At 38.0% G+C, this 16,843-nt stretch overlaps 1 protein-coding gene across 1 annotated transcript in view; it reads right to left on the bottom strand.

Annotated features, from left to right (window-relative positions):
* Positions 1-227: 227 nt before the first annotated feature.
* The window catches only part of hip1rb (huntingtin interacting protein 1 related b), a 39,045-nt gene continuing 22,429 nt past the window's right edge, over positions 228-16,843 (bottom strand). The window contains exons 14-32 of the mRNA XM_082170926.1: positions 16,266-16,449; positions 16,098-16,186; positions 15,760-15,876; positions 15,575-15,676; positions 15,179-15,373; positions 11,776-11,923; positions 11,577-11,663; positions 11,375-11,482; positions 10,442-10,578; positions 8,345-8,455; positions 7,959-8,017; positions 7,802-7,832; positions 7,148-7,210; positions 6,764-6,864; positions 6,551-6,656; positions 5,145-5,268; positions 4,950-5,011; positions 2,455-2,688; positions 228-784 (exon numbers count right to left, since the gene is read on the bottom strand). Coding sequence (XP_082027052.1) covers positions 776-784; positions 2,455-2,688; positions 4,950-5,011; positions 5,145-5,268; positions 6,551-6,656; positions 6,764-6,864; positions 7,148-7,210; positions 7,802-7,832; positions 7,959-8,017; positions 8,345-8,455; positions 10,442-10,578; positions 11,375-11,482; positions 11,577-11,663; positions 11,776-11,923; positions 15,179-15,373; positions 15,575-15,676; positions 15,760-15,876; positions 16,098-16,186; positions 16,266-16,449 — 2,067 coding nt within the window. The 3' untranslated portion in view covers positions 228-775. The remainder of the gene's footprint in view (positions 785-2,454; positions 2,689-4,949; positions 5,012-5,144; positions 5,269-6,550; positions 6,657-6,763; positions 6,865-7,147; positions 7,211-7,801; positions 7,833-7,958; positions 8,018-8,344; positions 8,456-10,441; positions 10,579-11,374; positions 11,483-11,576; positions 11,664-11,775; positions 11,924-15,178; positions 15,374-15,574; positions 15,677-15,759; positions 15,877-16,097; positions 16,187-16,265; positions 16,450-16,843) is intronic.

The raw sequence follows: 16,843 nt of genomic DNA, 5'->3' as shown, positions 1-16,843 counted from the left end.
ACACACACACACACACACACACACACACACACACACACACACACACACACACACACACACACACACACACACACACACACACACACACACACACACACACACACACACACACACACACACACACACACACACACACACACACACACACACACACACACACACACACACACACACACACACACACACACACACACACACACACACACACACACACACACACACACACGAAAAATAGATCGTAGTGTTTTTTGTTGTTGTTGCCAATACTGTACAATGAAAGTCAATGAGATCCAAACCAACATTGTATGAACAAAAAAGTTGAAATATTGAAATAAGTTAAATTAAATTATGAATCAATAATTTGAGTGAAAAGGAATAAAAGCTGTGATCTGTATGTATAGGCATGTTTTTGTAGTGTTGCACAAATGTTGGAATTAGTATTATTTGGGGTAAACTATCCCTTTAAGCCAGACGTTTTTCACTACTTGCCATATTACATACTATGTGTATTGTAAATAAAACAATGTCTATAATTTAAAAACTAAATGGTTTGAAACTGTATGCAAATGATGAACACCCAGTACTATATAGCTCCATATCTAAGATAAAAATAATCTGTAGCCTCTAAGGCACTCTCAAATGGAAAGAAGGCAAAGGTCTCACATGTAAATGGTAAACCGTTTGAATGACCACACATGGGAAAAGAAAGTGAAATTTAGTAAAGGTTTTGTGTGCATGTCAATTTGAGTCTTCAAATATCTTCATCCAGATGTGCTCACCTCAGCTGTAAGAAATGGACAGAAAGCTTTAGTTGATGATGTGTGATAAAAACTAATCACAAGCCTGTTAACTAGTTTCCTTTGATGACTAACGTACACAATAACTTTTAACCAGAAATGACCCATTAGATTAAAACCTTAGTCAATACAGTTTTGGTGCCAGAAATGGGCATTAGACAAGACTTTCTGTTTTGAATATTAGACAAAACTGTTTTAGATACCACACAAAAGAGACGGGATCTGGTAAAGAGAATGGTTTCAATATTCCTGGTGTGGAGATTCGATCCAACATTTTCTATAAACCAACAGTCCGATGACTGTTTAAAAAAACTAAACAAAAACTGCTACCTCTAAAGGGAAAAGTTCCTGAGTAAACCTTAGGTGTCCAACATCTGTCTGTTTCTAATTTAACTTCGGAGTAACAAAGTTGTGTTTGTGTGTTACTACTAGCGTCTGCCCTGGCTCTCAGTAGTATTGCAACTATTAGTTGCTACATCATTAGTTGCTTAATCAATATTTTTCCTTCTAAATATCAAATGAGTTGAATGACTTCTCTAGGCTTATGAGATTTTACTTTGTTATAGAAGTTACCAGTGTGATTACTGAAATGTCCTTTTCATGAATTCTTTAATGTCTGTATTTGATCTGAATGCAGTAACAGTGCTTGCTCATTTAGCCCGGCTTCCAGAAATGAAATATGGACTTGTTTTGTTGAGAAAGGTCTTCAATATGTGTTAATACATACATCTGTTATTCTAGAGTACCCTGACAACTATGGCCATTGAAGTCTATAGTTTAAGGTACCATTTCTTTGTTAAAGCCTTATTTCCAGTTAGACTGAAGTGTAGTTCTCCTTGAGAGAAAGAACGCATTATCTTGATGTTTTAAGAAGACTCTCCTGTTTATAGTTAAAGCCTGGCCAAACCCAACCTTGGAAAAGCTGTGTGTCGGTGTGTGTGTTAGTCTTCTTGGTTAAAGGTTAAGGAACCACTGGCATTATTGGAGATTGACTGAGTTGTTGTTCTGGACATGTTGACGCCCGGCAACCCAAATCTGAGACCTGGAAGGTCACGACGTGCCTAACTTCAGGGTCCGAGTGTCAGCCGCATAACCAAACCGATGGAGATAGGCTTCAGTCTATCTGTACATGTGTGGAAAATTACTGTTTATCTATTTCTTAGCCAATCAGAAGCATTCAACCTGAAGCAAGGACGTAGCTTAGACCTTGGTGAAGGGTATAACTGATGTGTGTGTGTGTGTGTGTGTGTGGTGTAGGGTATAACTGCTGTGATCTTTGTAACTGTAAGCGGCCTATGGACTCCTGTGTGAGTCTTGAAGCTGACTTCTGCCTGATGAAACTGCAAACTATCTTCAGTAAAACTTTTCTTTAATTTATTATAATTCTGACTCCGGTTCTTCATTCATCATATCTGGTTCTGGGTCTTTGACTGTAAATCCCCTTACATTACTAACTATTAATAAGCAGTAATTAGGAGTTTATTGGGGCAAAAGTCGTAGTTAATAGAGAGAATTGGACCCTAATCCAAAGTGTGACCAAAAATGACTATTCGTATTCACTTATATCTATAAAAGACTCCTTGCAACATATGAAAACCCCTCAAAGTCAATCACCTAACAGATGAAATTGCGTGTAACATTTACAAAAGAGTGTTACCGTGGTTTTGGGTGGGATGTTGGGTTTTTGTGCAAGAACTGGTTTCTTCATTAGAGTGGGTTTTGAGGGTTTGGGGGATGGCGGGCCAGCGGTCACGTTTGGAGAGGCGACCAGGCCGTTGTCCTGAGCCAGTTCCTCTAGAGGGACGCCAGCTATCACATAGTGCTTCTTCCTTAGCTCACCCAAACGCAGGCGCTCATTTTCCAACATGGTCTCAAGCTCTAGAACCTTCACCTGGGAGAGGAAATAAAAGGCAAGGTTATATTAAATGCATCATATCGAGTTTACCCACAGAAGTACTGCTTGAATTCAGAAACTTATCACTAGCATTCATTAATACACCAAACTACTGAGGTCTTGAACAGATTTTTAAGAGTGGAATTCAAGCGCTTTTCCATCCCTTTAAAACATTGGCAGCTGGTGAAAATGGCCTTTAATTCAAACACCATTTCTCTCTATTTGATTTTGAGCCTTTCATTTGCATTCAATTTGTTTCAAAATATAGAATAGCATGATTGCTAGGACACCAGCATTGATTAACCAGCGCACCGTGGCCAGGCATAGCATTGCAGATCAGTGCAGCACATTACGATAAACCGCACACGACTGCTAAACTGACACTGAATACCTGAAGCAGCTGGAGGTCAGCTTAGTGGTGTATACTGAATCACATCAGGGAATCGACCCTGTGACCATGGCATTTTATATTATTATGTTTCAATTGAAATTACGTCAACACATCAAGGAAATCTGCACTCATCTAGCCACTTTACGGACTTTGGCTTGACAAAGCATGGCATTAGCTTGGTTTAAATCTTATGTATCTGACCGACTGCTATCACTGTGTTTCAGTAAATGAAGCGTCACGTCAATCAAAAGTAGTGCCACAAGGCTTAGTACTAGGGTCCTGTGCTTTTCACCTTGTGTAGCTGCGGTGTCAGAACTAGAGTGTGTAAGCTTGTTGTTGTTTTTGATCTCCCTACAAAGAGGCTTGCTCTATTACTTGCTCTAAATCTAGACTTGCTGTGCAGCTCTTCTGTGTCAATGTTTTGCTCTCCATTTCCCTGTTGGGCTCACGGTCTGTTCATTCTTGTGACTACATGTGTCCAGAGCTCATGCCATCTCTTTGCCCAGTTATGCTTCCATCACTCTTCGGTTTATCACGTCTGGCTTTGATCTTGTGTACTACTCTTACCAAGTGTGAGATTGCCCCATTTTTATTTGCTTCATCACTGCTTCCTCCTAACAAACTCTGCATGTTACTGACCTTGATCTCGCTTCATCCCTGGATTAACACTGTGTGTGGACTGATCTCCCAGAGCAAACCTCTACTTGTCTGACTATTACCATCATCCCCTGCTGAGCAGACCGTACGCACGACTCGAGATACAATCCTTATTACAGGCTTGTGACGTGCCACGCTGGAACATCAGATATGGTGATGCATTAGAAGATTTACTTTAATGCCGTGCATTTCGGATCACTGTCTTTATGCTAAACGGGTCAGATCGGTTAGGGTGTGGGTAAAAAATGTCATTAAAAACGTCATGTCATCAAAAGAGTGGCTTGATTAAGTGGTGGAAATAATGGATGATGGGTGTGCAAATTTAAAATACCTTGTTTATTTCAGAGAACTTTAGATGACAGTGCAAAGAATTCACATTTCTTAAAAATATTTTGCAGATATCCGTTTAAATGCTTCAATTTGTTTTCATATACTAGTATATATTGTATTATAAGCCAAATAAAGAATTGAAACCTAAAACTGTGCTTCAGAAGGCTATAGTACCTTCTGAATAAACTGCTTGACTAATTAATGTAACATGTCTCATTTAAAAAAAATATCTCTTACTTTCCTGGATGTTGATGTGTACCATATAACTTGCATTATACTTCTTCTTTTACAGTAATCAGAGTTTAACAGCACAGAATCTGCCAGCTTACTCTGATTATGTGAATAAGTTAGGAAACTTTTCTCTGTACAAAATTACACCTTTGTATTGGTAAATCTACTTTTAATAGTGTGACTTCTGTGGAAGTTCAAGACCACTATCTGACTCAGATCTTGAGTAAGACTTCCAGACAACAACCATCAAGTCAACATAACATTGTTGAAGTTCGTCATTCTTCGCTCAGCTCCGGAAGACCCCGACACAACTCCACCACTACTCTCTTGAGCAACTCTCTGATTTCAAGAAGAAACCATCAAGACTTTCATAAATCGAAGGAAAATGAAGGAAGTGTGTGGTGGTTAGAGGGGAAAGAGTACAGAGGCTTTAGCTTAGATCTCATCCGCCCCTGTCGAACCAGGTCTCCACTCATTCTACAGTCTAAATAAGAACTCCCAGTTTTTGATATCTTAACCTTCCAAAAGATCCGATAATCTTTGTTCCCCAACACTAATACCTTACAGAAAAAAGTATTTGTCAAGTCATACATGCAAATAAACAACATCCTTTCAATTTCATTAAGCATGTGACCAAAAATGAACAAACCTGTGCCTCCATTTCTTCTTTTTTGAGCTTAATTAGAGACATGCCAGAGAAGTCCATGGTGTCTTAATATGCACATGAGAAGAAAAAGAAAAACATATTTTTGAATAAATGTGTCATAGCATAACTATATATTTTGTTTATTAAAGAGAAACATAAGCAACCATGACACAAAAGCCCCTATAACATCCCACTTACCCTTATCCTCGATCTGGTCCAGCCCGGTCTTGGTGGACGCCACCACTCCAGCGGCCATCTCATTCACATGACGCGAGGCCTGCTGGAGAACACCGAGCCTCTTACTGCCACGGTCAGCTTTCACCTGTAGATGATAGAGCACAGATGATAAAACAAAGCAAATATTACAAATTATGACAAACAATAGTAGACTGCAACTAAATGGTCGAGACAAGACAACACAGTATAAACCATTATGGACCCTTTTTACATTTATGGGTTTGAAATGCAGGATAAACGTCTTTTGAGGCATATAAAAGCAAATAATTATAATAGATATTTTTCTCTTTTGCAAAACAGCAAAAAAAAAAAAAAAATTAATCAAATATTGCATTTCCATGACTGTGCACAAGAGCAAAAAAGAGAGATGGACTATGACAGTCTGGAGAAAGTGAACAGTTTAGTCTCTCCCTCTGCAACTGCACCCTATTGCAGCAGTGTTTACTTTTTGTCTATGCGTGACGTGTGTGTTTAAATGGTAAATGGTAAATGGACTGCATTTATATAGCGCTTTCACAGACCCAATGGCCACCAAAGCGCTTTACAATATTGCCTCACATTCACCCATTCACTCACTCATTCATACACCGACGGCGGTGTTTAATTTAAAGCCAGGGTAATATAACACAAAATATAATGCTATAAATGTGCATTCAATATGGGTGACTAGATTAGGCTGTGTACCAACGTAGTGAGAGTAAAAGTAGTGGGCATGGCCACTTTTACTTGAATGGCTATTGCTTTTCCTTTCAAAAGTTACAGCTATTTATTTTCACAGTTTTTTATAGTTTATAAATGATTTTATTGCAGCGCTCAACAATTAATTCAGCACACGATGGGTCCTTTCAACCTAAATAACTTTGCTTCAAGAACCACTGTTGTCATGTATTTCTGTAGTTATTGGATGTGTGTCAAATTTCAACAAAAGCAGTGTAGGAAGATTCTTTAAAATGAATTGGTCAATAAGTACTAGTTGGATCCAGCATGCTTTCTCCTGGACATTTAGTAATGGGTATAGCCTGGTTAACTCTGAAGGCTATTACTACTGAATAAAATATCCATTATTCACAGAACGTAATGCACATGTATATGATGTAATTCTGAGGAGCCATGTCAAATTTGTCCATCAGGTAATAGGCGGTGCAACAGACAGTATTGTCGCAAGCAACAAAAAAGCTGCATATTTATGCCTTTCCCCCCAAAAAACTAAAATTAACATATAAACCCAAACATTAGGACTGTGAAAAACAATGTGATTAATATATTAATATAGACCGTTTAATACATTAGAAAATGATTGCATCATAAAAAATTTTCTGATCGCTTTCGATTTGCTTCCTTATATATATATGATATAAAAGTGTCACCTTGGAGGCGGCAACAAGCTGTGCAGTGCTAGCAGCGATCTCGTGAGAGCAGACGATCAACTCCTCATACTTCCCAGTGTGCAACACCACTTTATCAGCAGAATCACTGTTGGAAAGGGAAAGCACACATTTGTTAACAAAACAGTTTTCATAAAAAAATAATTGTATCATAAGATGTATTATAACTCTCGGACATGTAGCAAAAATACATACACCATCTGTGTTGCGCCCCATCCCACAGCTTTGGAGGCAGAAATAAGACCCTCTGTCCAGCGAGAGTTACGAGCATAAAACTCTTTCACCGAAGCTGCGCCCTAGAAAGAATGCATGTTGAGGGATCTCTCAGGTAACACACACACACAACAATCACATGCAAATCAATTCTATTGAAACTTTGAGGATTTCTCTTTAGAAATTAAATGTGCACAAAATACATAATATCAGAAACAGACATAATATTTTTAGGATTTAAAACTTTCCATTTGATAATACAGACTGAAACTAACTTTAAAGTACAATTAAGGCCACCAAGGATAACTTAAGTATAAAATAATAATGACAAGGATAATAATATTAATACTAATTGTAACACTTTACCTTTCCACTCTCCACAATCTCCTTTTGCAGGTCTGTGGATGCCAACACCAGAAGACGAATTGCCTGCAGGATATTAACATTTGAATAATATATAAATGATACACAGTAACTTTATTTAACAGTGTCCTTGTTATACATGTAACATGTACTTACTATTGTAATAACATTCAATTATGCATATTTACAAACACTAACCCTATAGTAAGTACATGTGGTTAATTAATATCACTCAGTACTAATTTGTGTAATTACACAGTAACAAGGACACCTTAATCACTAGCTATGTTTCCAATCAAAGTCGCAAATTTCACTTATGCGCAAAATTGGAATATCGCCTAAAATATTTGCACACAAAATAACAAGCATAGTTTCCATCCCTTATGTTTTAAGAAAACAAAATCGTCACTTCCTGGGAAAATACCTGGACTAAAAATGTAAGTTGCTACAATCGCGGAGCCACTGTGCAAAGTTGTCAACTTTCAATGGAAAGTAGATAAAGCCTACTTGAAAGTTGCTAAATGTTGCTAGATACCCCCACATTTGCATAAAAATAGGTGGATGGAAACATATCTACTGAAGTAAATAGAATTACAATTTTCCAGTTCCAATATATAGCGGTTCCAGCATCTATAATTCCATAAGTTCTAGTCTTACCTTCATAAGGCCAGTGCAGCTATTTAGGATCCTGAGAGAAAAATATGAAAAGAGAAAATGCATATAAATTGAAACATGCAAGCATGCTGTATATTAAACGAGTGACACTTTATAGGTCTCAACAAATCAACTGGTTACAGGCATACAAATCACAGACCTTTCATTGACCTCCAGTTTGACTCCTGTTGTGTCCTTCCTGGTCTGACTCATCATTTCCTAGACAGCCAAACAATTAAAATCAAGATCAAAACAAAAGCAAAATATATAATATATAATAACCTTAATGCCTCAATAACGAAATCTTAAAATTAATGTGAATACGAACAAAATATGCTCCCCTGTGACCCAGTATCAACACAAATACTAACATAACACTTCATAAAGCTATTATTCATAACAGGGCTGTAAACACGTCTGTGGTTCCTAGCTGGACACTAAGCTGTAATAAGAAGTTATTATATGTCAGGAATGTTTTACAGCAGATGCTTAAGATAGCAGAGTGTTTCTGTGACTAATAAATGACTCTGTACCGTTTTTACTCACATCTATTCTCCTAACAGCCTCCTCAATAGCAGCAGAGGTAGCAGCCATTTCTTTATCCACCATGTCGCCCAGCTCGTCCTTACCAACATCTATTCCTTTTGGCCTCAGATCCTGAAAAAGGAAAAGGAAATAAATAATACAAGATATAGAGGGACAAGAAAAAACAGAGAGTGAAACAAGCAGAGAAAAGTTGGAGTAAAACAATGATTGAGATATTAATTGTGTGAGCATTTAAATATGTATCATAAAGTACTGTGTATTGAGTTGGGTGGTATAGCTAAAACAAATGATCTCAATATTTGTCAGCCTTCAGACCGTAGATAATATATGTCATTAACAACGCAGTCATTAATGTGAGGTAGAAAAATGATTAATCTAATAACTAAAAATCAGTGTAAAAATAATTAAGGAATTGTTTCAATAAATGAACAGAAGGAAGAATTATATTTAATCAATTAATACACAATGCACAGCAACAAGCTTGTATGTTGAATGTGAATTATAAATAGAGCGTATTCATAGAGTATATCTATGAAATGAAATAATGAAAACAAATTTACCCAATATTTGTGTGTGCTGTTTTTAGTGTTCATTAGAGTACTGTATTGCTAACTTTCTGTATTGCTCACTTTGGATGTGCTGCACTATTTGTGTGATATGACACAACTGTGTGACTCTTAAAGGGATCATGACATGAATTTTTAAAAATATTTTAATATGTCCCTTGAGGTTCATTTATAATGTTAATAAAGATAGTGTATAAGTATAAATAAGTATATAAGTGAAATGTGAAGGCCATGGTAATCTATGGTAACCCATACTCGGAATTTGTCCTCTGCATTAACCCATCCAAGTTAGTGCACACACCTGGAGCAGTGGGCAGCCATTTTGCTTTGGCACCCGGGGAGCGATTGGGGGTTAGGTACCTTGCTCAAGAGCACCTCAGCCGTTTCCTGCCGGTATTGAGAATCTAGCCCGAAACCTTTAGGTTACCAGTCTGAATCTCTAACCATTAAGGCTGATTTATACTTCTGTGTCAAACCTACGCCGTAGCTACGTCATAGGCTGTGTAGCATCCGTAGCCTATGGCGTAGCCTGACATGCACCTCTCATAAACATGTAATAACACGTCGTCAATTCTACGCAGATCTTAAGCGTTGTGATTGGTCTGCTAGAACCCCTCCCTCAGGTCAAAAACAAAAACAAAATCTGTGATATCGTCGAATTTCAAAAATTGTCATTTACAGTCATGCTTTTAAAAGCATTATGAAATCATTTACTTAAGATTTTTGATGCAGCTACAGTCAGATCCAATACAGTTGGCTGATTCATTTTTCAACAACATTTTCTTAGCGAACTCTCCATTACACTGTGCCAAAACTAAATGCTACGAACAAATATATAATCCTCTGATGCGATCCGGGACGCCATTAAAATATCCTTCTGAAGTCTGTACAGAGATGCAAATGAGCTGTTTAAACTAGACACATCAAAGCGAAAGTTCTTTCATTCTTACATTTGAACTCTTGTCGGCAGACTCAAGCGTGTGGAGTATGTCAGAAACTGAACCCGCATCTGTATACTGTATCCAGTGTAGACAGCGTCAGTGATTATAATGAGTTCTATTTGCGTTTGACGCAATGCGACGCTCACACCCACTGTAGGTAAATATCAGCTGTTAAGAGACTGAATGCCAGTGGGCACTGAGCAAGGCCTATGGTACGATGATGTAAAGCTATTCATTGATGTCTTGCTCTGGAGGAAGTCATATGCAAATGTATTTGGCCGTGTGATGTCACAAATCCCACAATATCCAAACGAGATGTTTTTGGAGCTTGATTAAATAATTGCTTAATTTATAATGAGGAGGTTTTAAGCTGTGAAACATATAGGATGTTTTAATTGTACAAAGAACTCTTATATGTCAAAAGATCAAGGCAAATTTGATTTCTCATGTCATGACAGCTTCAAGAAAACTGCTGCCTATGTAGAGTGTTTTATTTCAGTAAGAATGATGCTGAAAGTAGCTGCCGATATAGACAGCAAAGCAGCTCACTCTGTTTTGGAGTAGAGTGTGTGTGCTTTGCAACTCCTCACCTGTGCTATTCTAAGAATCTTCTGCACCGCAGCTTGAATCGAGGTGGGATCGGCCCCCTTTACAGTTGATTTTGACTTGAGTTTCCTAAGATACTGCAGGCTCTGGGTGGCACAACTCTTACAGTGATCTGTCAAACCTATAAATAAACACGCATACACACATAAGCTGACACAAAGTTACATCGTAGGCAATTCTACAAGAGCAAATCTCATGAAAATATGCCTAGGATCACATTTCACCCCACTAGTACCTAAGAGCTGTTGGCTCATCGGAACCCAGTTTTGAGACCAACCTCTTTTATCTCCTGTCCAACTCCACCTCTCTCAACTCTACTTTTAAGTCTACAATACTTACCAATAAATAAAATAAGGCAAAAAGGCAAACTACCTTACAACATCATACACCCCATGACATATGGAATGATTCAATACATCTCAATACCGTACAATAACTTAATTAAATCCATATTGGCAGCAAATGCCAAAAGGGAAATTATATGAATTAACATATCAACCAATTAAAATATTGACAATACTGAAACCTTGATATCAATTATGACTTATGATACCTTGATATATGATTGCATCAGCAAGCCCTAATAAAATTATTAATTCAATTAGTACAATTTAAATAGTACATTTTTCACATTTCAATAAATGAGATTTACATAATTATTTCAGTACAGTAATGAGTTTGGGAGGATATGCCTAATGGCATTATTTTCTCTAATATATTAATTATGAATTTGATTTTGGAGTGAAATGTCACCAGAACATGTTTTTGACAGGTTTTGTGAGATTCGTCCAAAAACATAATTCGTCTTCACATAACAAAACAGTAAATTGCACATAAACAAAATCATAATCCCTGTTAACACAGCTGTGGGGTTGTGCTTATGTAAGTGTTTAAGCTTTATAAGTGTGTGCTCTTACGGTCAGCGTCGTCAGTGGGGGCCATGTGTGCCGTTGCACTTCCATTGGTTATTGTGTCAGCAGCAAGATGAGAAAACTTAGTAAGAGCCCTAACCAGACCCCCAGCATCTGAACCAAAAACAGTAAACATTAACATTCAAGCATGAGTAAAGAATATGCAAACATATACACAAATGGTGAGGGAGTGAGAGACAGAACATACCCCTCATACTCTTCACATACTCAGAGTGGCCCGTCTTCACATTATCAATGGAGCCCAGCGTGGCCTCAGCTCGGGTAATGAGGTAATCTAGTGACAGTCAATTTGAGGATTGTTTTATTAAAATCATGCAGATCATCCAGCTCATAAAAAATGTAAATACTCGTTAGATCAAAAGTTTTGTTGGGATGAGTGGCAGTACCTGGGGAGCTGGAACAGCTGATGTGCAGGGGGTCGTCCAGTGTAGCGACAGCGTCCTGAATGATGTTCTCAGCCTCAGTGACTGTCGCCTGCAGAAGTGTAAACTGCTCTTCCAACAACTTCTGCTGCAGCTGCTCCTCATGACTCGACTACAGACACATAGCGCAAAAGTTACTTTAGCACAGTGCTGGTATATGTGTATAAAGCTAGTGCCCCCAAAATAGGGGTCAGGAATTTTAATATTGGATATTCATTTAAATTAATTGTTAAATTTAATACAGCAAAACGAATGTGGAGAAAATACCACATTCACGTAGTGGCGTTGGCTGCATCAGTACATGTGTCCGTGCCAAACCAAAGGGATACATTGCTATAAATGATTACATTTGTTGCTTAGTTGTAACTTCCAAATAGTTTGACCAAAAATCATGAGACTGGTCTCGATAGATTCAGTGCATCATACTGTACCAAAATGATCGATACACAATTTTCCCAGGACAACCATTTTGTGAGCAGGCCATTTTGAATATTGCAGTACAATCCTATTATTTACAAAAGCACTGATGTATTGTTACGAAACTTGGAATGTGTCATTTGGTGGCATTATAATACAACAAAACATTAAGTTGTCTCTAACTAAAGAACTTTTGGTCCGATTGTCTCGAAAATTTGCATGCAGTGTTAGTAGCAGAGGTGGGACAAAGTCATTGTTATGCAAGTCACAAGTAAGTCTCAAGTCTTTGCCCTCGAGTCCCAAGTCAAGTCGAGTCAAAGATGAGGCAAGTCCCGAGTCGAGTCAAAAGTCAAAGCCAACAAGTCTCAAGTCGAGTCCAAAGTCCTACCATTTTAGTTTCGAGTCATTTCAAGTCCTCTTACCACAGAAATAAAATGTATACAAATCATGTATGTCTGTAAGATTTGTATTTATTTAAACCTCTTTTTATACAATGACATTAATCAAATACAGTAAAAAACAGAAAATGTAATTTTCACAAAATATTTCACATGAATTTATTTCTTCTGCTGGAAGGGGGGGGGGGGGGGGGGGGGGTGCAATTGTGATGCAATTATTAATAATTGTGATGTAATTTTTGCATCACAATAAGTGTATTGTGATTGTCAAAACATTTTAGTAACTAGACTGAATTTTATTAGGTTTAGTGACAACATGTTACAATGTTTATATGGTTCAATTTCCGGTAAGCTACGCTTTTTTATTATTTCAGTTCAATTCAATTATTGTGATTTGATTTAATATTGACTCATTTGGATAAATATTACTAGGTAGTCAACACAAGATAGGCATTAATAAAAAAAAAAAAAATTAAAAAAAACTCACCTAATGCTGTAAACATACAGAGATCCCTATTAGCTGGCAGTATTATTTAAGGTTAAAAATAACACAAATTAAATATAATGCGGTTTTTTTATTTATTATAATAACAACTTTATTTAATGATATAAGTAAAAATATAATAAACATGCAATATTGTACACATATTTAGCAAAATACTCTCTATAGCTCTTTTTTTTTTCTAGCCAACTAACGTGCTATAGCCTATATTATGGTCATTAAATGGCTTTCCTGAGGTAAATGTTATGTGCCATAATTTTTCTCCAGCTGTTTTATTGACCCCTTTGATTAATTGGTCGATATTATGTATGAGGAATATACATTTCGGCAAGTTGTACTGTATCTTTCAAAAGTGTTCATTCTTGTTTAACGTTATTTACTATCAGCTAGACATGATCGGTTCACGTGCCGCTAGGGATCTGTCACGTCACATTTACAAGCGCCACAACGGTATTTATTGTCTGAATTTCGTAATAAAAGTGACAGAATCTGAGAGCAGAGATTTTTTAGATATCATAAGTAACCTGCTCTGTCTAGTCTGTCGGTCTCCGTGTCATCTTTGCTTCGCGATTTTTCTGTGCGTGAGAAAATGGATGTGTGGCGTGACGTGAGAGCGTGTGAGTGAATGCGTGAGAGTTGGCAGCTATGGTAAATATGTAGCAGCTAGTAAGTTACAGTACATCCGATAAGGTGCTTAGCATTCGTTCAACCCTTACCTTTCTTTGTGCAACTTCAGGTGGTACTTTCGACTACCTCGTAATTTTTATAGCCAAACGAAACTATCTTCGGTATAATTTTGCCAACTGGCGCGTTGTTGCTTGTTGCGCTTCATTGGTTGTCTTGCAATGTGCCTGCTTAGATGCTGTCGAATCAAAACAACGTGGGACTACAGTGATTGGATGTCGTGCAGGCAGCGCGCGTGCTCTCTGCATGCATACAGGTGGTGCACATTTTTTCACAGATGCAGATAAACTGAGAGCGGCGCGGCCGTGTGAACATTTTTTTCCCCAGTTTTCATGGGAAGTAGCAAGTCTTCTCGAGTCAAAAGGCGCAAGTCCAAGTGAAGTCACAAGTCATTGATGTTAAAGTCCAAGTCGAGTTGCAAGTCTTTGTACATTTTGTCGAGTCGAGTCGAGTCTGAAGTCATCAAATTCATGACTCGAGTCTGACTCGAGTCCAAGTCACATGACTCGAGTCCACACCTCTGGTTAGTAGTGTGTCTTGAGAAACATGGCCGCCATTCTGAGGCTGTGGCTGCATCTGAAATCGCATACTTCCCTACTATATAGTAGGCAAAAAACAGAATGTGACAAAAGAGGTATGTCCGAATTCACAGTACTAATGAAGGAAAAGTACCCGGATGATGACCTACTTCTTCCGCTGAGATTCTGAAGTGAGCATACGAAGGACACTTTACTATCCCATGAGGCCATGGGAGAGGATTTGTGAATGGTGGTGAAGCGACACATTTGATTCTGGTAGGTCACATGATAATGCCAACATGGCGAATGTAGGGATTACGTCCGGATTACATAAATTTTTTTCTACCTCTAATAGATAGCGTGAGGAGTGAAATTTAAGGTTATAAAATAATGTTCTACAACTGTATATAGGATTTGGGGGATAATATCACGAGAACAGCACCCCACGATTTAGATTGCAGGAGAGAAAAGTCTGGCGGCAGTTGTGATAGAGAGAGAGAGATGAGACACACTCTTTAATCAGCTGTGGCCAATTCATGATGCTCGCCTCCAAATGTTCAATAAAACAAGTGTTGTGATCACCAGAACAAAACCAAGAACCCATGTAACAGCGCTGGGTAAGAACTGTGAAGTTAGCCTATAACACGCGTTACAATAGGTAGATAAATAGATGCAGTTGCTTGGGTTGCAAAATGGTTTCAATGGTGTTCTGGGTTGCTAAGGTGTTCTGAGTGGGCGGTCAATAGTGTCCATGTTGTGCTCTATACAATGACTTGCAAAAAATAAAAAAATAAAAATGCTGTGAATTTGCCACAAGTCTTCTTCATTAGCATAACTCATAACCCTACCTTCTCTTTGAGTTTGCCTTGTAGTTCTCCCAGCTCCTTGATGGTCTTGTCTCGCTCCTGCTGTAGAGAAGACTCTTTCAGATGAGCTTCCTTCTTCAGGGAGGACAGCTCGGCATCTTTCTTGCTCATAGACTGTGTTAGCCTTTCCTTTTCTGCCAGAAGTGCAGCCATGGAGCTGTTCATCTGTTCTCCTGACTGAACGAAACACAGAAAATAAAAAATATTGACTATATTTACACATTCAGTAACCTCAGACACTCATTCAGTAAATGACACTCATTCAGTAAACCTGTCAACTGTCTGAAGCCTTTATAACAGTAATTCATTGGCTGATGGTGCAAGCCAATGAGCTAAGGACAGGCATTCTGAAAGTTATTTTAATACTAGATACTTTACCATCTCAGAGCTCTGCAATGAAATCTTGACTTTTTGGATCTCTGCATTCTTCGCATCAAGCTCCCTTTTCAGCTTATCCATTTCAAACTTTTGTTCTTCAATCTAAAGCAACAAGATGACGTCTTACAATCAGTCCTTGGGTGATTTTACAGTTCAAGGGAAGGAAGACTTGTGTGCACACTTACCTTCATGTCTGATTCTTGTCTGACTCTATCTACCTCAAAGGATAACTGTTGCTTAGTTCGTTCAATTTCCTCTTGAGTCTGGTGTGTGGCTGATAACATCTTTACTGTGTCCGCACTCTATAAAAGATAAAGGACACATTAACAAATGCATATCCTTTAAACATGGACATACGCAAATGTACAAAAATTCTATGTAATAAAGGCATATACCAGTTGATTTTTTCAGATTTCCAGAAAACAGAATATCAAGTTATTAGAAACAAATGCAAACTAAGGTAAGTAAATAATAAAGTGATCGCATATACACACATATAGGTAAACTGTATTCTTTGTCATACCTTTCGTAGGAGTTCAGCATGGTTGGCAACCAGTTCAGCATGCTTTTCCTTCAGTTTATTATAACGCAACTCTGTTGCTTGGGATTTTTCTATGAGTGAGAAAGTCATCAGCATGAGCTGCCATATTTTCGTTTAAGAATATCTATTTTCATGCTTGCACAAACTCACTTTCTGCCTCAAAAAAGTTGCTCTGTACGCTCTCATGTTCAGTGTTGCGGCGGCGGACGGTCTCTAGCTCCATGCGTAGCTGCTCATTCTCCACCAGGGTGCGCTGCTTCTGCACGCGCTGCTCCTCCAGTTCTGCCTCAAGAATGTTGATCTGCGACTTGAGCTGTGTGATATAGCGTTGAGCCTGAACACAGGTGAGAGGTGGAAGAGTAGAATACGGGCGAAAGGGACAGAAAAAAAACATAATGTTGAGATTATAGCACATATTCCAATGCACAAAAGGAGAAATGTTGATGAATTTTCCAGTAACGTTTCCCAATTCAATGGCTGTGAACAGTGACTCGCTTTCAAGCTTCAAAAAGGATGCAAAAGTTGCAAACAAATCACATAGATATATCATTGTATTAAATTGTTACTTAATTGGTTTAGGATGGTGTTTAGAAACATTCAGTCTGAGCAATGCCCGGTACACATTGTACACTCAAGCTTCATTTGTAAAAGTGAAATGCCAAGTTGGCCACTTTCCTCTAGTCCATATTCTCCTTTTACACTTTTTCCTCATTTTTTAACGCACATAA

This window comes from Leuciscus leuciscus (assembly GCF_965113295.1).
Source record: "Leuciscus leuciscus genome assembly, chromosome: 5".
NCBI lineage: Eukaryota > Metazoa > Chordata > Actinopteri > Cypriniformes > Leuciscidae > Leuciscus > Leuciscus leuciscus.
This window is presented reverse-complemented; position numbering and strand designations above follow the sequence as displayed.